The sequence below is a fragment of the Rhamphochromis longiceps genome, linkage group LG17, assembly GCF_057381845.1.
Source record: "Rhamphochromis longiceps isolate RC_006_pf linkage group LG17, R_longiceps_female_GT1.1, whole genome shotgun sequence".
Lineage (NCBI taxonomy): Eukaryota > Metazoa > Chordata > Actinopteri > Cichliformes > Cichlidae > Rhamphochromis > Rhamphochromis longiceps.
This window is the reverse complement of record NC_140573.1, coordinates 38,405,204-38,432,420: the sequence shown is the minus strand read 5'-3', so window position 1 is coordinate 38,432,420 and position 27,217 is coordinate 38,405,204. Positions and strand designations below refer to the sequence as shown.

General features: G+C 41.9%; 1 protein-coding gene across 5 annotated transcripts in view; it reads left to right on the top strand.

Moving 5' to 3' along the window:
• Nucleotides 1-7,735: 7,735 nt before the first annotated feature.
• gramd4a (GRAM domain containing 4a) overlaps nt 7,736-27,217 on the top strand; it is a 53,460-nt gene continuing 33,978 nt past the window's right edge. For 2 of the 5 annotated variants that reach the window (XM_085385894.1, XM_085385893.1), the window contains exons 1-4: nt 9,361-9,764; nt 18,593-18,806; nt 22,318-22,386; nt 25,029-25,149. In XM_085385894.1, the coding sequence (XP_085242020.1) occupies nt 9,736-9,764; nt 18,593-18,806; nt 22,318-22,386; nt 25,029-25,149 (433 nt within the window). In that variant the 5' untranslated portion in view covers nt 9,361-9,735. Of the gene's footprint in view, nt 7,953-9,360; nt 9,765-18,592; nt 18,807-22,317; nt 22,387-25,028; nt 25,150-27,217 lie in introns of those variants that run through there. The other 3 variants (XM_085385895.1, XM_085385899.1, XM_085385896.1) reach the window with 3 other exon arrangements.

Here is a 27,217-nt window from a genome sequence, read left to right as displayed (position 1 = left end):
ATCCTACAGCCTTGATATTGCATTAAAGATGTTTATTAAAGCTATTGACACCATGTTAACCTTTTATTACAGGTACAGCCAGAAGTATCTTATACACGTTGCATGTTTGTGCTCATTCAGAGTTGATGTTCAGTCTATTAAAGAAGGTCTCAAGCTTTGTGAAGCGCTATGACTTCACAATCTATTGTGTAGGAGACTTAGAGCATAGAAGGCAGCATACACGCTTACAAACACATAGAATCCATACACCTGCCAGGCCAAGGCCTGAAATTCATTTAGCTTCTAACTGCAATGCAGTTACTGCATTGCAGTTTACTTGGTTACAGATGACCGGAGTCAAGGATCAGCCCTCAGAGACCCTCGAGGCTTGAAGTTCATTGCCATGTATGGAAGGTGTTATAGAAATAGGAAGTTCTGTGTTTGTTTTTACCCATTTAAGATGTACCATTTACTGTGATCAACATCTTTGATCTGTAATTGACGCCATGAAGGGGGCGGTATCCCTGATGCTTTAAAAGTGTTCTCAGTCATGGGGTTCAGTCATGGGGTTCTCATTGTTGATTTCACAACACTACTAAAAGAAGAAAAAAGAAAACAAACAACAAGAGAACAATGCGATACAGAGATCAAAGTAACAACCTAGATACCTGTGAGAGTAAATACTAAATATTGAATGTTATTGAGCAGCATGCAAGACTGACAGCGCACGATATGCTTTAAGGTAGTAGCCAAGGAAGATGTAGTTTGTGTCAGTGAGCGTCCGTGTGTACACCTGTGTGCATGATCGCGCTTGAGTTCAAAAGGTTTATCCACGTAGCGATCTGCTAGAGCAGGGGTGGGCAATTCCAGGCCTCGAGGGCCGGTGTCCTGCAGGTTTTAGATCTCACCTTTGGTCAACACACCTGAATCACATGATCAGTTCGTTACCAGGCCTCTGGAGAACTTCAGGGCATGTTGAGGAGCTAATTTAGCCATTTAAATCAGCTGTGTTGGTTCAAGGACACATCTAAAACCTGCAGGGACACCGGCCCTCGAGGCCTGGAGTTGCCCACCCCTGTGGTGTGGGGAGCCATAGCCCCGCCCCCAACCGCATGAAGCAGACATGGAAGAAACCCAGGCCAGGACATCCACAGGGTGCAAAAGCCCAAGGAGGACCACCGGAGAGGCAACCTTGCCACCTTCATTAACACTTTAAATCCATTTCAACAGGAAGTTGAGTCGCTTACCACCATAACCACCATGGACCATAAGAACAGCCTGCTTTATCACTTTTATCACAACAGAAACTTGTATGGAGGATGCCCTGGCATTGTGAGGGCATCCTGGAGGATCTCCTCCCAAATCTGCACCAGGGCATCACTGAGCTCCTGGACAGTCTGAGGTACAGACAACAAACATAATGTCCCAGAGGTGCTCTTTTGGGTTTAGGTCAGGTATTCTATGGCGAATGCTAAATTGACCTTACAGTGCAGTGAGCACGGGAACAAATAAAGGATGTCAGGCCCTCAGGCCAATGTCATGAAGTCTGTTTCTGATTGTTTGGTCAGAGACGTCTGCACCAGTGACCTGCTGGAGGTCATTTTGTAGCTCTGGAAGTGCTTGTGCTGTTCCTCCTTGTACAAAAGCGCAGATACCAGTCCTGCTGATAGGTTAAGGGCCTTCTACAGCACTGTCCAGCTCTCCTAGAGTAACTGCCTGTCTCCTGGAATCTCCTCCATGCTCTTGAGACTGTGCTGGGAGACACAGCAAACCTTCAGGTAACAGCACATACTGATGTGTTGTCCAAGTGTTGCCTCATGTTGCCAAATATAAAACTACTGAAAAACCAGTGAGAAAAGATGAGGAGGGGTAAATGTCATTGCCCTGCACCTGTAAAACCGTTCATGTTTGGGGGTTTGTCTCTCATTGTCCCTCTAGCACACCTGTTTTTCATTTCATTTCATTTGACTTGATGCTAAACTCTTCCTTTAATTGTTTTTGAGTAGTATGGATCTGCAACAGTGTTGAACATTCTCAAGGCATGCACTGGCTGATAAGACAATATCTATATATGGATACAATTTAGACTTGAGTCAAGGATCCACCTCCCACAGCTGAATGGAGGTGGTTTAGCTGTGGTGGTTTAGTTTGTTTAGCTGTGGTTGACCGATCACAGATGTGTCCTGATTGGTTTGAAGCTCTCTTCTGCAAGTGTTATGTGTTCCTCATCTGTGAGAATGTGTCAGTCTGCTTAGGCTAGAGTCTAAATTTGAAATCTTGCATGAGGTGGTTAGCGTCAAACCCCTGCTTACATTCCAGTGGGCTGTGACTGTGTGTCCACACATCTGCTGCAGTAGGTACACTCAAGGCGTCCTCATAGTGTACTCCAGATAATCTTTAAAAGAAATCACATTAAAACTACTTAATCATATCTGCAGATATCCTCATGCACGTCTGCGAGTGAGTGTAATCTCAGCTTTGTGGGTGGTTTGTGATCTTGCCACCTGCCCAGAAATATAAAATTATTCTTGCCTCCTGCGTTAGTTTTGTTCACTCAGAGAGTTTTCGTAACAATTTTGGTCATGTGTGATGCCAACAGATTTGGAAAATACACAATTGTTAGTGTAGCTTATGGGGACAAGCTCTTTAAATGCCACATGCTGTTTGTTTACTGCTGCCACCAAATGATGAGCTTGTTTTACATCCTTCCTTTGCCCCAGATGGGTGGCAATGCTACTGCTCATTTCAGGGCCTTTAAAACACCGCTCTTCATCCTGTTTGTTTTAGAAACTGCCTTTTGGGTTACACGGAAAATTCTAGAGAAAAGCATTCTTTATTTAGCTGTAAAATGATTGTATCACAATTTTATTTATATAGTCTAAAACCACAATGACAGTCACCTCAAGGCGCTTTATATTGTAAGCTAAAGACTGAACTATAATACAGGCTCTACAATCATAATATAGTTTTAAATATTCTGAACATGTTGTATACTTTGGCACTCCACATGTAAAACGTGGGGAGGTGTGGGAAGCCAGATCGGGCGCCCCCCTTCCGGCTCTCCTCTCTCCTCTCTCGGCCCTCTTGTCTTACTTCTCTCTCAGAATCAGAATCAGACTTTATTTATCCCCAAGGGGCAATTAAGATACAACAGAGCAGCATGACGTTGAAGATAAGGACAGGGCATAAACAGGCAATAAGAGTCAGATAATAAATACACAGAATATACAGTATATACACAGTTTTAAAATTACACAGTTTTAAAATTGAATCACCTTTTATCTACACCTTTTCTGTCCCTTTGAAGAAATGAGGCTCCATAAATGTTAAAGAGGTAAGTATTTCTCAGTTGCAGTGAATAAATAGACGAAAATAAACTGTAGAAAACTAAACAGCAGAAAGAAGTATAGAAATAACAATTTTAACATAAACCAGTGACACAATCTGGCGCCTGATCAACCCTGGCAGGACCTCTTTGGATGAGGGTGTCCAGTGATAATGGCCGAAACACCCGATGAATCCAAGGTCCACTACTGACGATGTGTCCCAAATTTTAATATGATAATGTAGATCAGATCTCTAATCCTAACCAAGGAAAAATGGCAGATTAGCTTGGGTAAAAGACTGAAAGTTGAGGCACACAGCGATGTGTTCTGGGCTGCCTTTCCTCATAACAGCCATCCCTCAAGATTTTCTCCATTTAAAGCCATGCATTATCAGGGATTGTAAACTCAAGTCCTTTTACTGAATTAGGTATTTTGCCTTGCAAGTTATTATTAGCACATGTTTACCCATTATTGTAAACATGTGCTGTAACTTTAAGATAAACATTTTTTGAGGGTTTTTTTTTTAGAGAAAGGTTAAATTTTAAGTTCTTTTGCAGACCAGAACTATTTCTTTTAGGTAATAACAAGTCGTTTTATGTTTTTTTCTTTTGGAGGGAAAAAAGATAAAAAGTAAAATAAAGCATAAAACATTTAACTCCAAAGACAGTCTGACAGGTAAAATAGGCAGACAGAATCTTTTAGGTTCTATAGTAACACAAACACTAAAACAGCTGCTAGGAATGTTTTTCTAATCAAACCTGCTGTGATAGATGGACTCTATTTTATCTATTTTACTATAAGAGGAAAACGCCATCCTTTTAAGACACAAATCTTACTATTTCTTTGTTGAAACAAGTCCACGAAGAACAACATGTTAGTATTAAATTAGCCGTCTTATCTAAATGTGTTTTGCATCAGCAGTCTCGTCATCCGTCCTCCCCTTCCTCCCAACTGTTCTATAATTGACTCAGAATGCTCGGCCAGTTGCATAAGACACGCTCGGTTGTGCAACCCTCTAGAAAATGCTGGTTTGGGATTAAGAGGTTTATTACAGGATTTCTAAATGAGCGCAGAGGGAGGATTTGGGAAATCTCAACAGCGGTAGCTTTGCTAGAAGACATATGAAGAGGATCACAAGCCCATTGTTGTGTACGTGTGTGCGCGTGCGTCTGTGCGTGCGCTCTAAGCGCGACTGAGGGGAATCCCATCTAAAAGCTTTAGTCCTCTTGGTTACTGCACAATCTGAAACCCTGAGCGGTATCCCGTTGGAGCTCATAGTATTTACAGGTCAAATTTTGCAAGGTCATGACAAAGCAGCCGCTGCTGAAATAACCTGCAAAAGACAAGAGGACTAAAACATAGACATAGAGAGGGCACACTGAAGGACTGGTTTAGGTGGCTCAATTTGGCCTTCAAGAGGATGATGTAATAGAGATTACAAGGAATTTGTGATTGATGTAATATTGAATCAAATATTCCCGCAATAGTATAGTTGCATGTTAAAAACATCTACCATACTTTAACCTAGCTTCAGAAAAGGTATTAGTACTATGCTCTTGGTGCACATTTGATCGCAACATTCTGCTGTAGAGACTGTAATTCAATATTGGAATAAAAGGAACAGCACCAAGCTGGTTTAAGTCACGTCTTTTTATGTACTCTATGCATGCTCCCTAAGGGGCAGTACTATTAGAAAACTGTAAGCTATGCAGATGATATCCAGCTATCGATCCGTCTATGAAGCCAGAGATGATTATGCCCGCTCCAAAAAAACTCAAAGCAAAATATTAAATAAAATTAAGAACTAAATAACTTAAAAAACAACAACAACCATAAGCAACATTGTTTCTAACAATATGTTGATGACAGGATGGCATTACCTTGGGTCTCCAGTACTACTGTGAGGAAGTTTGGAGAAAGTTTATGTGTCCATGAACCCTAACATACTCTAACATGAAGACATGAACATTAAAAATGTGCATTAATTACTTTGAGGCTGGTTTTAATGGGTTTCCTTATCCGGTCGTTAAGTCTGACGTCACTAGCCGTGTCTGGGCCTAAACTTCGCTGCAGGTCCATATATCAAACGATCACTATGGCATTACTGAGAGTTGAAAAACTGTCTAAAGTCTTTCATCTTTAATAAAATGATCAGCGTTCTGCTCTACCAGGTGTAACAATTGAGTTTAACATCCAGGCATCCATGAAAACGGAGTTTATGACATTTTACGGAGTTAGAAGTTAGCAGGGAGTTAGCTCGCTAGCTTCTATCTAAATACAATATAGCATGTCCTGACTGCGGGGTTTTGGAAACAAATTAAAACGTACAGCTCTGCTATCACTTCCAGCATAAATGAAGACAGAAAACTAAACAGCAGTGACATTTGCAGGGTTACTGAAGTTTGGCTAGCTGGTATATAATGATGTGCTACGTGACCGCTAGCGACACAGTTATGTTAGCATAATATAAACAAGCTAACTTTTTTTCCCACTCGATAAAAGTTAATGTGAGTGTTCTCGGTGGTCAGGAACAAATGTAATCGCATGGCAGGATGCTGTAAAAGGACCAAACTTCAGCCAGGAGAACAACTGAGATAATCCATCCACAATACTGCTGCATGGGCTGGGCTGTAGTTACATCCTAAGGTTTTAAAAACTGAGCTTAAATAAATGATTAGCGGTAATAAAAGCCGAGGGAGGTCAACAGTGATCACTGACTGTTTTAGGAGCTTTTTGAGATTAAATAGAAGAAAATACAAAACATTAAACATGTTAACAACACAAAAGCCATATTAAACGCAGACTACTCTAGGCCCGGAAGTAGGATTCGTCATGTCATCACTTAACGACCGGATTATCTGACTGTCCAAGTATTTGATCCAGGGTGGTGCAGTTAAGCAAATTCTAAATCTTACTCCCTGAATACAAATCTCCAGTCACTCCTGCTTGTGTTTCCTTAAGAGGTAGTCTTAAGAGGCAGACTTCAGCTATCAGGCTCCTCTCCTGTGGAGCCAGCTCCCACTTTGGATTCAGGAGACAGACAGTCCCTGTACTTTTAAATTCAAATTTAAAACTTTTCTTTTTTTAAAGGTGACAGAGTTAGCTTATATGATCTTGAGCTATCCCACACTTTTCAGTACTACTTTGAGGTAAGTCACGCTGACCTGAAAATCGATAACATATCACTCCTTGTCAAACATTCTCCTTATGTCCATGTGCTGTCATGTGTTCTGTCCGATGAGCCCAGGGAATGTCCTTCTTAGACGATGCCTACATACAATGTCCAAAGTACTTCCCAAAACATCATATGTAGGTTACCTGTGCTCAGAACAACCAACATGTTGGAATACAATACTTCTAAAACAGGTGAAGCATTATGTGGATCCAAGAAATTGTCCTGTAGTGATAATCTACTGTGATATTCCAGTATGTATTACTGTTAACTTGTGATAACTTTGAATGCACCACTGCTAATTACCAAATTACATGGCGACATCAACAGTTCATTTCTGATATCTCATTTAAAAGTGTAGACCTGGGCTAGCAAGGTTAACAAGGTGCATTCATAATTCACTTTGATATTACATGCTAACTTAGGTTAGCAAAAAAGACACGCTTTACTTACTAAAGAAATCGAACAGCTCACTCTGGCTAGTACAATCAAAAGGCAAAGAAGACAAAAAGCACCTGGCCACAAACCCTATCCAATGCACAAAATCTAAAGTAATTAAATTAATGAACTCTGCAGAGAATAAATCTGTACCTGGCTGTAAAAATGTTTGTTTCAGCTCCAAAGATTGTCATTTTAAAATTGGAGTACATTAGGATTGACCCACTTTTGGAGCCACCCCTAGTGGTCATTTGAAGAACTACACCTTTAGGCACTTCCATATTGGCCCCCCCCCCCCAAACGATGTAGGTTGCTGCTTCCATAATTATTTGTTCAAATAGCAATCTAAAATTTTACATAGCAGACGGATAAGTGGTGCAAAGCTGTATTTTAATCAGTAGGCTTGTCTTGCTAATTAGGCTTTATTTCATATAATCTGATTAGTGATGCAGAATACTACAGAAAGCTCTAGACAACTCAAACTCTAAGTATACCCTTTCATGTAAAGTCTGCACAAAATACTCTTGAACTACATATGGAAAATCCCGTGCCTCACACATTTGCCTACACAAATGTGAAGGTAATCTAAACATCTACTGTCTTTCTTTGTCTTTTGTTGAAGCTAAAACCACACAAGCAAAGCTGCAGGCCAACCAGGGCAGAACTCTAGTGAAGACAGAGCTACTGCGATCCTCACTGGGCTCATTGGTAGTCTGACAGCAGCCATTGAAAGCACTTGTGATTACTTCCCCGTAATCTATGGTCTTATCTGAGGGGCCAGAGGTCAGTTAACTCCTGTTTCTCTCTCAGTTTCTATCCGTTTCACTCTTCGCTCCTTTCAAAGCTCTCTTCTTTTTTTCTCATTTGAACTCAAACAGTGGAAAGAGGACGGTCAAAGCGGTCTGTTAGCTCAAGATCACTTCATCACACAATTGCTCAAACAGTGGGATAACTTCATACAAGAGGCCCCTCTGGGATTCTGTTACTTCGAAAAGACCAGGAGAATCTCAAAGACTGACATCAAAGACTATGCAAAGGTTAGTATCCTGAACTGTATTTTAAGGATTTATGGAAAGTGCCTATTTTCAAAAGTAAGGCGTCTGAAGTTGCTGTACTCAAGATTTATTTTACATATTGACTCGTTTAAGACATCAGCCTTATTGTGGGTTCACAGGGGGCAAACGCAGAGCAATGTATCTACAATAGATGAACAGTATCCGAAAGTCATGAACCCAAGAAATGAAGCCTTATTAGAACGGTCTCGGTGGATAGCCGTCCGAAAGCCGTTCTTAAAGAAGGGAAACAAACAGAAAAGTTTGACAAATGACATTTTTGGTTCAAATCATTATCAATATGGAGGTCAGAAGAGTGGTACAACAGTGAGTGTCATTTGTAAAGGAGGCTCTGTCATGGCTTGGTGCTGACATTTAAGCCAGCTGTGTTGGCGATCTTATCATCGCTGATGAACACAAGTACCATGGGATTTTGATCCACCATGCAATGCCATTTGGAAAGTGTCACTTTCCAGCATCACAACGACCCACACTGCATTAAAAGCATACCTAGATAGAAAACAACACAGTGGAAAACTATTCATGGACTGGCCTCCCCAGCATTACTGAAGGAGTGTGGGATCATCTCGACAGAGAGAAAACCAAATAGCAGCAGAACTCCAAGAAGCCTGGAGAGCTCATTTTAACTTCTAGATCCAGTATCCACCATGTTTCAGTGTTTGTTTGTTTATTCCATGGCAGAGCAGACAGAGATTTGAAATATCAGGTAGACCTTGGCAAACAGGTCTGTAAATATGCCAGCAATTTCTTTATAAGTGTGCTTGAAGAAGCTAAGTGATTTTTTTTATAAAGAAAAAGGAGGAAGCTTTTGTTATTGGTGACTTTTACACCCCTTAAAACCTGTCACGTCTGGCAGCAGAATTAGAATGCGATGTTGTGCCGGAAAATTTAGATTTTCCAAGCATATAAATAATCTATAGGCTCCTCTTGTCCCTGTGTTTCCTTTTTCTGTTAATTTATCCATTGCTATTAGTGTCATTTTGGTTATTACAGTAAATGTATAGTATCAGCTGGCAGGCAGGGCAAAAAGGAATAGGGCCAAAACAGGATTTATATTATATTGTTACTAGTGTTGATTTGAAGAAAGTTTAACAGGAGAAACTAACAATAAACTTTTAAAAAATATTAAAAACAACACTGAAGATATTTCCTATATATGACTCAATAGAAAAGATGATATTGCTGCAGTAGCGGGTTGATTTACAGCGATTAAGTGCATTATAAGGAGGCCATTGTTTAGCCACCTGTTCTATAATTTATCAGGATGTGAGAGAGGCAGCCACAGGGCGGTGGTAAGGAGAAGTCGCGGTGTTTCCGCTCGCGTCCCGTTTGTGAAGCTTTGCTGTGAAGCGTCAGCCCCCGGCGGCGGCGGCCCCTTTAAGAAAGAAGCGCCGCACACTGACGAAATTTCCCCGGCCCTGCTCTCTCTGCCAGTCTGTGTAGATCGACAACAGATCGGAGCAGCGCCGGTATCTGCAAGCTCCGGGCCAACGGCGCTGGTCAGGAAAGCTCTCTCCAGGGAGGAGGGGGGACACGCAACTGGTATTTTTTTCCCACTGTCTGCCTGCCTGACCGCTCAGCTCTCAGCAGGAGACGACATTTAGTCGGCTTTCAGACATTAGCGGATGTATCGTCGGGATGGATGGACGGAGTGAGCGGCATTCGCCGTGAGACTGGCGCTAATTTGACGTCCTGAGCAGCAGGTGTACAGAAGGATAAAGCAGACTAAAAGGCAATCTCAGTGTTCATGAAACTTTGCTACGATTTACGTGCTGGGTAAGAAACGCTTATTTTATTTGTGAAACACAATAAATGGCTGTCGTTCTGGAGGGGAGGGAGAAAAATGAGGGGTATTATTTTATGACACCCAAGCTGTCCCAGCGTCTCTTCGGGGTCACCCAAAATGCGGATTGTTTTGGTTTTCTTTTTATCTTTCCTGAGACCGCTAACTCGAGGCCTAAGTTCAACCCCCACCGTTTGAAATTAGTCGCCCTTAACAGATAAAAGTATAACGGACGCATTTGTTGTATCGTGTTAGTTAGTTTGGCCTAACTGTGCCAGAGTCTGACGGCTTTTGATGCTGTTTAAAAGAGAGAGAGAGGAAAAACACGCTTCTTCTCATTTCCTGGCCCAGTGTAACAGTGAATTTTTAAAATCAACTTCTAGTCTCAACCGAAACACTCAAAAGCACTTAAAAACAAACAAATGTTAGCGTAATATTTTACATATTTTCATGTTTTGTACCTCGGTTGCACCCCCAGAAAGATAAAGTGCTCGTGTGGTGTGTTCACTTACAGTCGGAACCTCTGACCTCTAAAAGGTGCTGTCAAACTGGATTTTTGATTAAACCAGTTGGTACAGGGCTTTAGTTTTTTTGTCGCCATACAGAGTTCAAATGTGATTACTATTTGATCAGAATCACGTTTTAACATCCTATGGAGGAGCGTGACCAGTTGTTGAGGAAGAATCTATTGTTTATATCCTTGATTATGTAACTGCAAGGTGAAATAATAGCGCTGATGCTGCATGGCCAGAGGGCTGGAGGGCAGGAAGGAGTGTGTAATTTCCATGCTGTTGGCTGTTACATCATGTGCTGATCGTGACTGTTTGAGTAAACCTCACTTCAGCAGCCCCGCTCAATAATGCAGGAATTCATATTAACAGAAGTATTTCCTCATGAGTCATTTGTTTTTGGGTTTGAGTTTGCATATCAGTGGTACATCACACGGTATGCATGACCCTGAGTGGCAGCATTCAGATGCTGCACTGCCCAAACAATAACCCTTGACATGATGTTAGGGGGAAAAAAAGCCTGCCTTTTTATTTTCGTTGAGCAAAAACCCCACTTTGCCTAAAGGGTTGCATTAGTGGGTTAGATAAAAGCTGGCGTATCCTTGTCCCCACCATTATTCTTCTGTCAGTATTTGTTCGCTGGGGGCTGTGCTTGTGCTTGAAACCTTTGTTTTGCTTTCAACTATAAACAGAGCCGGATGTGTCTAATAGGTCTTGTTAAAGTTCATCATATCTGCGCTCTCCTCCTGCCTTCCTGCTCCCTCCCGAGGGTTGACATCAAATGAAAAGGCTGGGCTCAATAGAAGCATTCACAGTGACGATATGATATGTATGGAGATAGATTTTGTCTTTAATCAGAGGCGTGATGCCTATATGCTGATATGGAAACTTGCGATATCTCTGCGCTGTTACAGTGCCATTGTTTGTTTTAGTTATTATTCTGCTTGTCAGCAGCCTGATGCTGTTCGTCTCTTCTGACCATCTGTCGCCCTTCACCTGATTATTAATGCAGGAAAGTGAACAAAAGTTGCAGCTGCCCATTGGAACATTCTGGCTGTTGCCTGTAGATGAGTTATTTAAAGGTCATGTCCCTCCCTCCCTGTCTCTGAGTGTCTTATGAAACTCATACAAGTTGAGAATAGCTCCACGGGTGAGTGTCTTGCTTTATTCAGCCTTGTTTCTACAGAAACTAAGCACCACGGATGATGATGAGGATGACTATGAAAGCAGGATGTCCCTACATGGGTTTATACACCACGTTCAGTGAAGGCACCTGTAACGGGAAGCTAGTTCTAAAGCATCAGTCACCGAAATGGAAACACCGCACTGTGGCAGGTCTTTGTTTTCTTTTTAAACAAGCCTTTATTATCAGACCTGACTGCTAATGTCCCAGAAAATATACAGACAGTGGCCCTCATGTGTAAGCGCTCAAGCTTTATTGGGCACCCTTTCATGTATGGTTGATGGACACCAGTGATATAGTTATGACTGAAATTAAACTAAGAACCATTTCATGATGTTTAGACATAAAACCATGTAATGAGTGTCTCTCATGATAATGCGTTATCATGGCTACAAAGACAAATGTTTAACTTAAGAGGTTACTATGCCTCCTGATGAGTGCATTATGTTGATTTCATAGGGCTCCTCAGCTAGTTGCTTTGCAGGATTTTATGAGCACGTCTATGAAGCTGTTAATAATCCAGAGCAATAATGTGATTAGTTTGCACTTTTATTGGGGATTTTGTTACTGCAAAAGTGTATAAGTTACGGTTTTCACCTTGTGAATGTGTGTGCGTCGTCTTGTCAGAGTGCGGTCTTGACGACACTTTGTGTAGCAGCAGCTACTAGAAATGTGCTTTTGAGTGCTTCGCCAGATCTGTCTGTGGCAGATTCTTGTCAGCATAATTTCTGGCGTAACTTTAAGTTACGTGTCTGCAGGTTTCAGTGGACTTAGTTGCTGGCACGTGATTGGCTGATTGGATATTTGGGATAACAAGCAGTTGAACAGGTGTATTTAATGAAGTGGCCTGTGAGTGTTTGTAAAATTTTCAGAGGGAGGCAGTGCTGTTTCACCATGCATAGACTTTACTTTGGCGGGCTGCCCAGGTATGTGGACAACAAATATATTTGGCTACATTGCTATATTGTATCATTTATCTTTTCATCCAACAGCGCCATCTGCAGTTTACTAATAAACACTTCCTTTGTTTACAGTGAATAATTCTATTCATTTCTATTAGTACTGCTCACTTAGCCCTGACCCTTCCTTAACCCTCCGAGGGTTAATATTAAGGCTAAAGTAAATACTAAGTATTATTAGTTTTAATCCACTGAAACAAAAATATTTCACAGCTTGTGCCTCGAATGTTTTGATCACAAGTTGGTGTTTTGATTAATATTAAAAGGAATAGCACATTCATTGTTTTGCAGATGATACCCAGCTTTATCTGTCATTGAAGCCAGACATAGACCAATTAGTTAAACTGCACGAGTGTCTTAAAGACAAAGGTCTGGGTCACCTCTATCAGGTGACATTGAACCCGCCCGTAGTTACAGCTCAATAGGCTGCTCAGGGCTTCCCATGATGCACTGTTTCTTCTTCATTCACCCCTTTTCAACATCTGTGTGTATACTTTGCACTAGGGCTGGGCCATATCATACCTTTCACAGTAATACCGGTATAATGTTGGGCAACGATAAGAAAATGAAATATCACGATAGAATATGGGTAAAATGCACATGCGCAGTGCCTTTGTTTTCATACGCTCATGGCGGCGACGGAGAATGAGAAGGGCGAAAGCAGATCGTTGAATGAAACAGATGAACCAGAATTGGTTTGTAAAAATGCTGCAACTTCAGTGGTGTGGAACTGGTTTAGCTTTTGTCCGTCAGATACACAACAAAGCACATTTTTTGGTAGCGCATGCTAGCGGGCCGTCGTTATTACCGTGTTTTTTGGAAAATACGGCACATTTAAAATCAATCCTTTGATTTTTCTGAAAATCGACAGGGCCCCTTATAATCCCGTGTGCCTTATGTAGGAATTCTGGTTGTGTTTACTGACCTCGAAATGATTTTATGTACACGGCGCTCGAAAATCTGTCAAATGTTTTGGTACGACTTTGCTAAGCTACGAAGCTGCACCGCTTGATGGATTGTCTGAGTTTTCCGGCTATCGTAGGCAGGAGGCCTCTGCTCTCGCCTCCTTCCCCTAACCCCCAATTTGTCGCAGATGGCTGCCCCTCCCTAAGCTTGATTCTGGTGGAGGTTTCTTCCTGTTTAAAGGGGAGTTTGTCTTTCCCACTGTCGCCAAGTGCTTGCTAGGGGGTTGTCTGGTTATTGGGGTTTTCTCTGTATTATTGTAAGGTCTTTACCTTACAGTATTAAGCCCCTGGAGGCTCCTGTTGTCATTGTGATTTGGTGCTATATAAATAAAACTTAACTGAGTGCTTTTGAGATGTGTAAAATGTCAGTTTTAGTTTTAGTTTCACCTCCATGGGAAACCACAAGTTGCAGAAATAACTCTTGAGTAAGTCGACCAAAGGGCATAAGACTGCCTGCAAAAGCATGACCATGTCTGGCTGTTGTAGCGAGCGTGACCCACATGACCACGAGTAACTTCAGGCTATTAAGGTCATTAGCAGGCGATATCCCAAGAAGACACAGACATGTATACACACACACAGTGTATTAGGCCTTAATACACCAGGCTTGTAAAGCTCCTCACCCTTAACTAAGGCATACAATAATAAACCATTTCAGCCATTGTAATTTTGTTTTATGTGCATATGTGTGTTTGTGCATCTCTCTGCTGCTCTGTTGTTTGGTTTTATGTCAGCAGCAGGCTCTCTCCCCTGGCTGGTGTGTTCACGGTGACTTATGATTAGGTAAAGGTGGGCCGAGGTGTCTTTGTGTTTGTACATAGCCGAGCAAATGACTCATGAGGGCTGTTTGTGTGTATACCCACAGTAACAGTCGCAGCGATCAGACCTTGAGCTAAAGCCCCTTCCTCCTCCTCCTCCACTTCTTCCTCCTCCTCCTTCTGTCCTCTCTTTTCATCTTTTCATCCTCCTATTTAAGCTGCTGTGGTTGAGGCTGCTCCTGGACCAGAGAAAGAGAACCTTTTAAAAAGGAAATAAGTAAACAGGAGGTAGCCTGAAGAACACTCCGGTGAAAGGAGGCAAAGAATAGCATGGGAACACGCAATGTGCGCTTGAATAGGAGCTTGCCTTGAGACTCAATGCTGCGTCATTCGCTGACATTTTTCTGACTGAAAATGTCAGTTTCTGGGGTTGTATCCAAATGTGCCTCTATTTTCTTTTCCAGCAGCCACTATTGATTTATTTATTTATTTATTGATTGTGTTGTATTATAGGTAATCAACAGCCTGGTTGAGCTGACTATAGGGACCGTCTGAGCTGATCCACCGAGCATGCTGTGAGTGGATTCGGGTGGTTACTGCGAGAACAGATTCTAGCGTGACAGGTGTCTAGGCAAGTGGAGGGAAGTGTTTATTAACCTGCCACTCAGCAGGTTTCCATTCACCCCTTGGAGGGGCGCGGGGATAAACCCACCAGTCACGTTTGTAATTTCCACTCACATGTGCCCATGTGGCCTGTTTCTTGTCTTTAATTCACCGCTAGACTTGCTGCCTCAGTGCCAGTCTAATTGTCATTTGTTTGATTACGTCTTTGCCTTGTCTTATTTCCTCTTAGACACGAGGAGTGATGTGTAGTCTAGTCTGTTAGTGCGGCTCTCCACTGAAGTGTTTAGACTTTTATGAAGTTTGTGCTTCAATCTAATGAGCTTCAAACGAGTCCCCTTTATGCGGGCTCAGAGGAGTTACCCACTGTAGCAAATTATAATTCCTAACACGCTGTTTAAAGGCCTTTGAATGTTCTTCATAATGGCAGGTCTGATCAATTTGTTGCTTGTGCAGGGATCGGCTGCTGAGGATTGATGAAATAAGAGTTTTTACAGTATTTGCAATAAGAAAGAAGTGATTCAATCTTTAGGCATAACAAACAAATGGGCAGTTAATAAGAAAAGCAGGTTGGTAGCTAAGGCTGCCACTCCTGAGCTCTTAGAAAAGAAAGTTGGACTAGTCCTGAGTCTGACAACAAGTCAGTATGGTAGAAAGCTTGACGGCTGTCCAGCCATTCACAAAGCAAAGTCTTGACAGGAGTCCAGTCAGATAAACTCTGCGTCGTGTTGTTGTATGGCAGGCATTCGGTCAAGCTGATTAGGTCTCGGGAGGATTAAATCCAGAACGACTACTACCCATCACAGCCATGTTTATTGTATATTCTGGGGTCTGTGCTCAGCTGCAAAAACTGATCGTGGTTTCCACCGACAATAAGGGATTTTTTTTTTCTTTTTAAATATTTATTTTTAAGAGGCTTTCCTTAGGGATGCACCAGTGTTTTTTTTTTTTTTTTTTTTTTTTTCTAGCTCTAATATGATAACGATAGCTTAGCTTCAGGTGTCTGCCAAAAAGAACAACTAAAATGTAATATAATAATCAATAAATCCAAATATATCAGTTTACTTAATTAATATTGATAAGATGCAGGTGAAGAGCTGAGCATATTGAGACGTTGCAGAGCAGGTGCACTAAAAGCTTTGGGTGAGAGCGACAGAATGAAGCTGTCTGATCGTGTCTTTGATGTTAACTGACACAGTTTGTGCACGCCACAATGTTAATGTTAGACTGTTAGTGGTTGTGGTTACATACTTTCATACCTTTCATTATCTCGTAACAATAACAGTTTTATTTATATAACAGATTTCATTAGATGAAAACTAAATGTGCTTAACATAGAAAATGAAAAAACTGCGTAGGTTTACGTTGCTTTAAGGCAGTGAAAACAGCAAAACGGAATAAAACAAAACAGCAAAACTTATTAATTGTAGGCCTGTGTGGTTTTGAGTCTGTTTTTGAATGTAAACACAGACGTAATTGATCCCGAGTGAGCAGGTTGGTTGTTCCAGAGAACAGGACCACATTAACTGAAAGCACCTTCAGCAAACTTGGATATGATTCTGGGTATAGTTAAAGATCTGAACCTGATGACCTGAGAGGTCTGACTGGGTTGTAGGCAATCATAAGGTTGTTTACCGTGCTGATAGGAAATGTTAGTGTAGCCATAAAAAAAACCCTGTTTGTTAAAGGACAGTTGATCCAGCTGTCTACTTGATTACAGGAGTAATTGAAGCTGTTGAGGTAAATGGTAAATGGCCTGTATTTATATAGCGCTTTACATATCCAGTCACACACACATTCACACACTGGTGATGGCAAGCTACATTGTAGCCACAGCCGCCCTGGGGCGCACTGACAGAGGCGAGGCTGCCGGACACCGGCGCCACTGGGCCCTCTGACCACCACCAGTAGGCAACAGGTGAAGTGTCTTGCCCAAGGACACAACGACCAAGACTGTCGGAGCCGGGGCTCGAACCGGCAACCTTCTGATTATAAGACAAACTGCCAACTCTTGAGCCAGGATTGCCCACATGTCTCCATGTGTCTCACTAAACGTGTCATCATCATCCATAGGTTTCATTTTTTTATAAGTCAGCTACATATGTGCTAAAGTTAGCTGCAGGTTCTAATTTAGCTTTCAGCCGATCTGATACAGTACACTCTTCAGCTTTTGACATATTTTGTTTTTGAGTAGGTGTACTGATTATTTTAGTGTGAATCAGTACTCGTTAGTACCAACATAACTCGTTGATAGTACAGAGTGTGGTACCCATCCATAGTGTTGTCATGTTTCTGTTGTCCTGTTAGGATTTAAAGTAGACACATGCTGTTGCTTACACTAGTTAACAATGCGGAGCTACAGTGGGCTAAAAGTTTGGGATAGTATAATTTTGGACTTGCACAATCTTTGCACCATTTTTAACTGTTTACCATTCGTTTTGATATCTGTCCCTTACATTCACTTGTTAGGCTGCGGTAGGCTAGATCCTTGTTCGCAGCCAGCAGGCCAAACAGCTTTTTCTGGAAGAAACACTGAGTGCGTGATAGTTGCAGTGAGTCACAGCTAGAGCCTGGCCAGGATAACAGTCAGTTGATAATATTGCAGCACATGTAGCCAAGTAACGTGTTCATCTGAAGTTGCCAGTTAGATTGTGAAATGCATTGCTGGAAAACTAATAAAAATCAACCCACGATTCTTTCTTTTCAGTGACATTTATATTCGTGCACTCATTAAACGCCTGTGTCGGCACTGGTCTCAAGAATTCGCGATCTGCCGGACTGTGCTCGCTACAGTTGGTCAAATCACCTTTAGTTAGCGCTTCTCTGTCACGCGCCATAAAGGAACAGGAAGCTAGAAACAACATAAAGCTGAAAGAAATGTGTTGGTTTTGCTAATTGAGATCAAAACACTACAATAACACAACATTTTATATTTTTATTAATATTTCTATTTTCTGTCTATTAGTCATTTCATACACGGACCAGTTTAGAAACCATGAGTCCTGATCACATACTTCTGGATGGCACTATTGATGTGAAACAGCAGCCTTGACAGCACTGTGATGTGTTTGCCAGAAACAGTTTAGCACCTGTTGTGCTTTGAAGCTGGTTCCTGTTAAACTATCATGACCTGTTTCGCACATTGCTGGTAGATGACTTTGTAAATCCTGTCTGTATTTCGTTACTTTCATAAGGGTCAAGTTTACTGCAGTGGATGATGACTCAAACAGCCCCCAGTCTTCATTAAATGTCAACCCTTGACACGAAAACGCAACCATTAAGCCTTTAACAGCCTCCCACAGTCCCTCTCGACCAGCACCACCTTTCCAGCTATTGATGTGAATTAAATCTGCTGTTTGCTGGAGGAGTGACAGGATACGGTGGCCCCATATTCCTGTGTAGACTAAAAAGAGGAGGAAAATCCAAACACTGGCAAATTTGGAGCCTGAACATGCAGTCCAAGACTGTAGTATGTGTTGGTATGTGAGAAAATGGATCAAGCACCGCCTTACAGGAAGAGAAGCGTGACACGTTACATTTCTTAGATTTAAGATTAAGGTTTTATGTTACAATCAGTGAATATTTTTTAACTAATAATTGAATCCCTTCCTCTGTATGTGCATCAAATTAATTCAGTAAAATATAAACCAAACTATTCTGTAAACAATAATCTGTATATAACGATGAAGAAAAACATGTTTACATGAACTGCAGTGGGTCTGTGAGTTTTGTAAACAACAGGGGAGTAAAGACATTGTTTTCCTCTCAGTGTTAATGACTCGTCCTTTACTGCCTGTTCAGCAGCCCGTGTATTTTGCGCCCGCAGGGTTGCCGTCCGCCATGTTAAGGTAAAGCCCAGGTGTGCGGTGTTGACCATGCTAAAGCGCCTGGACAAGATCCGCTTCCGAGGCCCCAGGACGAGAGACGAATTCCCGGATCTGGCCGAGTCGCCACCTGCCTCCGACAACGAATGTAGCGACGACATGCAGCTGAAGCCGAGAGCAGCTCTGCGTGACACAGAGGACGTCCTGCGAGAACCCGTGAGTGCTCATCATTTTGTTTTCTTCTTTTGTGTTTGTTTGGTTTTTTTGTCCTGTGATGGAAAGGTAAACACACATGGGAGGATTTAGGGTTTTGTTTTTTTTTTTGTTTTTTGGGGTTGTTTTGTGACTCATCCATTAGTCCTTCTAAAAAGGGTGTGATGCTAAATCACTGAAGTTGGTGTTTCCTCAACAGAAAAAAGGGGGGAGACAAGCAGGGGATTTTGCTTTACCTTTATCATGCTGGTTTGAATTTCTTCTCCAGTTTGAGGAGCGCTGCAGCTGAAAAACAAAACCATGTTGCTCTTTTTAAAAGTCCCCTTCTTTCTGCTTATCTGAAGAGGAATGAAAAAGGGAGGGCTCATCATGAAAAGAAAAATGGAGGAGATGGCGGCAGTGAGGTTTTTCTAATAGTGGACATAAGATATAGATAGCCATCAGCATGAGTCAAGAGCCTAAATACTGGAAGCATTTGTGAGAAGTAGAGAATGAAAAATGGTGGGAGAGAAAAGATTTAAGCGGGGAAAGTGATGGAGGAGGCGAGAGGACAGGAAGTTGGCCTCAGAAGATTGGACTCCAAGATGTCTAGAGGGGAGGGCATGGACAAGATCCAGAGGAAACTGTAAGAAGACTAAACTTTGTGACAAAATAAAAAAAAACACCATGTTTTCTGATATTTCTTCCCCCCACGCTGGATGCTGTTCTGAAATCTGAAGCTTTCTTCTGCCCTCAGTGGTGACTAAAAACGGCATTGTCGTCATTGCCGTGCACACTGATAGATAATTAAATGCACCAGATTAGTCACTTGATCGTATCATTTCCTGAATAAATGCTCAGGAGATCTCTGTCCCCTTTCATTGTTTTTTTTGTTTTTTTTCTGTCTTCTTCTGTGTCTCTGTTCAGAGAGAGAGTTTAGGTAACTGTTGCTCATGAGGCCTTTCTTTGAGTTTTCCTGCACAAACTTGCACAAATCAAATGAGTGATCTAGCCGTGAATTCCCTTTTGAGCATACTTTATAGGCATGTGCAACGTGTCTGTATTTTCATGTGTTTGTTTTCACATGTGCACCTGTGCTAGGATATAATTTTTCTGTCTCTGGTGTTTGCCTGTGTGCATTCCAGCCCACTGAGAAGGCATCACCCACATTACAACACTGATGACTCACACTCTGAAGCCCTAAAATAGACCAAGCTTGCTCTCATCCCTGCTGGGATGCACACATGAGGCATGCACTTTCTCCCACATTCCCTTGTGTATCTTATAGCCTAAACGGCATGGTGGATATCTCACCTTTAGTCCACAGTACCCTTAAGAGGTCCTTATTGTCACACTGGAGCCCACCCTGGTGGCACAACTGATGTGTGCTTTTTGCCCTTCAGGATTGGGTCATATGGCCTAAGTGGAAACCTAATTTCATTGCCTCATCTGTTTAAAAAGAGCGTGCCCTTGGGTTGCTGAATATATATACACCAATACTTCTTGACAAACTAGCTTGTGTCATCCATATTAAATAGGCAGGATGTCATTGGGCAGATGGCGCTCAGTCATTGAACAGACGAGCGCGTGCGACCTCACCGGCCTCACTTTACCTGCTGGATCAGGCAGCTTGATCACTGCAAATGTTGGACTTTCAGTGTAGCCATTATCTATTGTAATGGTCTCTTTCACCCAAGGCAATGACCAAAATGTAATGTTAATATTCAAATGTGAAAAACTAGACCTGAATTATGTATTCCTGCCATTACGTAGCACATTTTCTCTCATTCTGAAGCAGGATATTGTGGTTATAAAGAAATAACCAAACTAATGAAGCATTGCTTCTGCCGCCAGCCATGCGGAGCATTAATCACCTAAAAAGGACTGACTATAACAAGTCACCCCATGAATTAAAACGAGCTCTACAAATTGAATCAATTGTACTGACTTAAAATACTAAAAGTACCCAATAGGAATAATGTAAAAATCAAATTATAAATGTATTTATTAAGCACATTAAATGACCAAAGTGCTGAAAAAAGGCACAGTGGATAAAATAAACAAGTGAATAGATTTGAAATAAGTAAAGTACATGCTAGCAGGTGCTAAAAGTGTACAGTTGTAGTTGAAAAAGGCACAGGAGACACAGTGTGCAACTCGGTGTCAGAGGCCAATGAAGAAAAATGAGTTTTGTGGGTAGTTTTAGGACAAAATAGAAGGAGCAGGTTTGACAAAGAGGGCAAATGTGTCCTGGAGAAAACGCGGGACCATCCGAGCAGCTAAGTGTCAGCTGATTGGATCTCCATTTGTAGACATCAATATATTCAAATGTCTCCATTTCCTCCAGCTGCATGTGTGCATTTTAATTAGATGCATTTGTTCCTTTTAAGTTTTACATATTGTCATGCATTTAAAATACTTGACCAGCTGTTAGCGCTGAACAGCTTCGAACCTGCCATTCAATGCCAAAGCATATACTCACTAGACATGAGTACTTGAGCCTGTAATGATACCATCAGGATTTAAACTCAAGACTCTTATTTCTCTCTGTTTTTCATATTAAGGTCCAAAGATCAGTTTTGTAATGGCAGAAAAATCCAAAAGAGTTGAGCTCTGGGTTACAGTCATCCTTTTGAAATGTCAACAGTAGCCAAACCTGATTTATATACTTTGTAAACACTGCAGAATACAACTGAGTGGGTTTAAATTTGTCATGTATGAGGAGCTGTGAGCACCCTTTAAGATGTTGCTGTGGCAAGCCGTGTCTTTTCTTAGTATACCTTCTAAGATGTATATTTTTAATCAGTTTTATTGGATTTTAAAGTGACTTTTCAAGCAACACCTCAGATACCTGAGACATTTTTTAGAAATCACATGGTTAACAGCAAATCTGCTTGGGAAGGGGGGAGGGTGGGTAGTTTCACTGGTAGAGAAACAAAAGTGAAAGTGAGAAGAGGCACAAATAATACTTGTGTGGCTTTACAGCTGCATGTTCGTTAACAAGGGCTGCTATACTTGCATGTGCCTGCTATTGTCTATTGTGGGTTTTGTTGTGTTTTTTTTTTTTTTTTTTTTTTTGCTGCTGCCAAATACATTTGTTAATTGTTTATCATTAGACTTGACAGATCAAAAAGTACCACCAGCGGCCCGCTTGACCGCTGCTGTGTCAGACACAAAAAAGGTCTCTATTGATGTGCTCAGAAGCAGAGCAAAGCTTTGAAGTCTTCCTCTCTTATTATCACCTTCATCTGCGAGGCTCTCTTGCAGCCTCCTGAGAGAGTTAAAAATCAGGAGTAGAGTGAAGTCGGCACGTGAGATCCCAGGAGCTGCTCTCTTCTCAAATGACTCTGAATCGGGGAGGACTGGACATTTTCAGGGCGACTTGTCCCGTTACCTGAGCACTCCAGCGCAGGAGCCCAGCCCCTACATTAAAGCGCTAAGAGTAGTCTGCCTCTGTAATCTCTCCTCTGTACAAGAAAACTGTTGCTAACCAGGACATCTCTGCATTTGTCTTGTTCTGATGATATTCTCCTAGAGGCTTGAAGAAAATGGAAACGGAGGTGCTGTCAGACAGGAAGTGTTTGCATCGGCAGAGTTTAGCAGAGTAAGTCAGTCATAACTTGACATTTTAACCTGACTTGATTTAGACTTTCAAGTTTTTCCTCTTTAAGGTTGGCCACAAACCCAACTTCTAGTCACGAGCAGGCATAAAGTCTGTACAGCAGGTATCACTAAAATAAATGGATCGAGTTATATATCGATTTTTAAAAGCCGGCCTTCAAACAGGAAGGGCTGAAAGAGATATCGAGGAAGTGATTGAGAGGTTTCAGTTTGTGCAGGATTTTGAAGGAGCTGTCAATTTATGTTGGGCTTCTAGCCAACAGCTGGCAGCATCATCTCTTTCCAGGCTTTAAACAAGTAAAAGCAGCTGAATACTCCCCAAAAACATTATTATTATGTATACTTTTTAGGAGCTGACTACTGTTTGTTTTCCCCCCCCCCCATTTTTCCACACCTCACTTTCTTAAAAAAAAAATACTGTGATCAGAACAATTACATATTTATATCCTGGTGTTTGTGGATGGAAGCGGCCGGTATAATCATGAAGCCTATAAAATAAGTGAAGTGAGAAATGGCTAACGTGAAGCAGAGAGGTGCAGAAACTACTGAGAGTTGTGGTTCAATAAACGGGACTGTCTGTGAAGAGCTAAAGAGCTCCAGGATGAAGTGGGTTAAATCTGCTCCTTGACTCGGATCACCCACACAGTTATCCAGTCACAGACAAAAAAGGTGCAAATCATGGAGACGCGCAGAAACCAGTTTCTTGAATCTTGCAGGACTGCACAATGGCAGCACATTTTTAAAACTCAGAGGTTTATGAAGGTGCTTTATATTGTAAGGTAAGAATCCTACAGTAATACTGCAAAAACCCACAAAATTAGAACAATGAGTAAAGGACAGTGGGAAGGAAAAACTCCCTTTTAACAGGAAGAAACCTCTGGCAGAACCGGGCTCGGGCAGGGCCAGCGGACTTGACTGGCAAAGGTGTGATGACTAAGCAGCAATAAGAAAAATTCAATTTTAGTCAGTTGAAGCTGATCACTATTCATAGCAGAAATCACTCAACAGTTGGATTTAAAATTAAAAATATGGGTGGAGTAAATGAGTTCAACAACATCTCTTAGCTTCTGTTTTATACCAGACAGACTGGATTAATATTGCATTTCAAATAGATTCCAGGGCGTGACCTTATGCAGTCTTTTGCTGAGGTTGCAGATAAATGGTTGAAGGCTGAGTGGGTGTGATGCAAAGTACAAGTTGATATTTATATAGCAGCCCTGTTGCTTGGAGAATTTCATTAGATGGAGGTGTTTCCTGTGATTTGCATACTTGTCACAGTTATATCTGTTCAGTTTTCTCAGCGTGCATTCTCAGAAGAGATTGAGAGTTTCTCTTTTTTTCCAAACGGAGGGTTTCCTAAACTCACATCACATGCTCAATAAAAGGAGAGAGGGGGAACACGATAATTAATTAGCCGATATTTGTCCAGGGTGACGTCAGCGTTTGACCTACTTTTGATAACCAGGACATTATGAGTGTGAGCGGGTGCCTGCTTAAAGCATCAGAGGTGTGTTTAAGTGATGCGTCCTCGTAGGACATAAAACAAAGCCGCCAAAATCCAAACTAAAGAGAATCGTTGCTCGCAATGCAGCAAAAAAACATCTGTTTGCCCCTCTGTCCTCTCCTCGCATTTCCTCCTCATCTTTCTTTCATGCCTCTTTTTTTTGGCTCTCTTTCATCCTGCTGTCTTCATTTACTTCTCTGCCCTCTTTCACTTTCTCTCTTTCACTCAGCATCCCTCTTCTTCTTCGTGACACACTTCCAGGAGAGCCTCTCATTTGTTTTCTTTGAAGTGCTTCTGTATTCAGGGACGCGCTATCCATCGCGGCGTCGCTGTCTCACCAGCCTTTGGTGTCGTTAGACTTTGGCTCTCTCCCAAAGCACTTTTTTTTTTTTTTTAGGTCAGCATCAGTTTTGTGCTATTGCGCTCTCGTCCTCTGTCTCCATTGTTTGAGATGTTGCAGTCTGTCTATGCAGGCACATGCAAGCCTCACTGGTTGCTGTCAGGGAGAAGCTGCTGCAGTGTGTGTGCGTTAGTGTATGCGTCTGTTGTGTGGCGAGAGTCTCTTAAAGGACCCCCGCTATAGTCGAGCAGCGATGCTCAACCTGCAGTGCTCATCATGCACTAGCACAGCCGTCTCTCTCATCCTGTCCTCCTCCTTCATCACCTGCTCTCCCCTTTTTTTCCCTTACCCTTCTCATCCCGCTCCCTTCTCTCTCTCACACACAGTCATCAACTCTCAGTCGTTGCCATACATTTCGTCCACCTACTCTCCCTGTGTGTCAGGGTTGTATCCCTCAGTCATTGCTGTTTGAGTCATCAGTGTTGCTGTAGTCAGAAGAGGTGGGGGGGTTCTCCTCTTTTTCGCCTTCCTCCTGCTATCTCGCTCCTGCTGGACTCGAACCAGGAGAGGAAACATTGGTGTGAGTCACTGCACCAAGCTAATCTGTGTGTATTAGATCATATGGGATCTCCCTGCTTGTGCTCTCGTGTGGATTTTGTGTCGCGTGCATGGAAATAAGAATTCAAATCTGATTTTCTTTGTTGTTTCTCTGTTTTTGTTTGTGTTTGCCTGCGTGCCTGTGTATGTATGCATGAATGAATGTGTGTGTCTGTGTGCACAGGCTGGTTCGGGGTCTCCCACTATGGCTGCAGCCATACAGGACTTCCAGAGGTCAGAGTCAGAGCGGCTCAACGAAGTCAAGGGTCATTTGGAAATTGCCTTATTGGAGAAACATTTCCTACGTGAGTATGCACACACTGCACTTTTCTGGGCATTTATTTTCCAACTAAATATAATTGCTTAAGCTGCTTTTATTTACTGAAACTTTATTTGTGCTGCTTGCACTTAAAGCTGAGAAAAATCCAGTTTTTGAGGTGCCAGTGTAGGTATCAGCCAATCAAATATGTTTATTCAAATGCTCCAGTCTGCCTGTTAAGCCAAAAAAATCTCATGCATTTATTCAGAAAGAGCAAAGTGGCTGTCTGTTATAGTTCAGCATCAAAATGGAGAAGTTGATCACTGAAGTGGCTAATCAGCCTGTTCTAAATGAACGCATTTCCTAACAGGCAGCTAACTTGGCTGATAACTTTTAATTGAAGCTCAGCTACCTTGCTTTGTGATGGTTGGTTACTGTTGCTATGGTAGTCGCACCAGCAAAAATAGCCACACAAACATCCGTAACACCCACCATCGAGCACCGGAGCAGCATATCTGAGTCCTGCCTCAGATTTTCTGAATTACCCAGAACTAGCGATGCAGCAGTTCAGTCGTTTCACTTCAGGTCTTATTTGATCTTATTTGTGCTTGTTAAGCATCTTTACTGTCGTTTACCGCCACACTAGTTTCTTCTTATTTGCTCTGCGTGTACCTTTTCACGTGAGGAGTGGATCTAACGATGAGAATGTTACTAGAGTTGACTCTGACTAAATAAAAGCGTCCCGATGACACAGAGAGGAGGACAAAGCAGCATCAGAGGAGGAACTTTTCATTCGTGTCATCTCATTTAAACCACAGTCTGTGGTTAGGTGACAGACTAGCGTGGAGCAGCTGGTGCACTGCTGCTGACACGTGGCACACGCAGACCAACAAAAAGTGGCTAAAGACACCAGCACCTTCGATTTGCCCGTTGTCAGCGATAGTTGATGTAGCTTTTTGAGTGACAATTTGGCCGATTGGGTCCAAATGTCGGATCTGTCCCATCCCATTCCCATTGTTTTATAGAAAACTTCATATTTGGCGAGACGATTGCAGCTGTAAGAGAACAAGTGAAAATGTCTGTTGCATTGTGTTGCACTGGTGATTTGGTGTTGTAGAGATATCGCCTCATGAATTCATCAGTTTCTTATCTAAATGGCCTTTTTTGTTTGTTTTTGGTGTGTTTGTACGGCAAATGTAGCAGGCAGCCTCTTATGCTGAAGAGATGGTTTTTGGTGTAAAGAGTCTAAGAACTCGTGCTGGCACTTAGTGATGTCTTATCATGCAACTCGACACAGAAATGTGCTAGTCGTGTTGTAGGAGAGATTTTAGAAGTGATACATGTTTCTTATTAAGAAGAATCACACATGTTGTAAGTTCTTGCAAAGTGACAAACGTAATCTGTGTCATCTTGTGATCTCACTGAATTTGCGGTTTAACTGTCTGAGACTGCAGTCGGCTTGGTTTTATCCATTGCTCGCGGTTGTTGTGCACAACATTGTTATGTTGGGCTGCCAATCTGTTAGATTCAAGAAATGCTAATGAGTTGCTCAATTTAGAAGCTGAAATAGAAGCTCCTATCTGATAAGCAGTACTTGGTTTTACCAGAGGCTGTATCAGAATTTGGTGCCATGGTGACAGAGGCCACACCCATTGTCTCATACCCAAATGGAACAGATGATTGCTTTATCAGTGTTTTGTGTGATTGCCTGATATACATGGCTTTTTGTCTGTGTCTGTTTTCATTTTGTCCTTTCTGCTGCCTCATTGGAGACTGAAAATGATCAGGTCCAGCAAGGTCAGTTTTGTTGGAACATTTCCCTCGGGGGGGTTTGAGAAGAGGTCTAAACAGGGTACTTTCCAATCCTGCAAACGCATGGTTTATCCAGAGGACATCTCCCAGTTGTTGTCTCAGACACTGAAAGCAATGTAATGCTTGTATGTTAGTTTTTTTGTTTTTTTTTTTAAACAGTATTACAGTAGATCGTCATCAGTGTTGTCAATGACAGAAAATACTCAAATTTTGCTATCATTAATGTGAAAGAAGTGATGAAATACTCAAATCCAGGCATTCTGTCATGTCCTCATCGGGTTAGCTTAGCTCTCTGTAAGGAA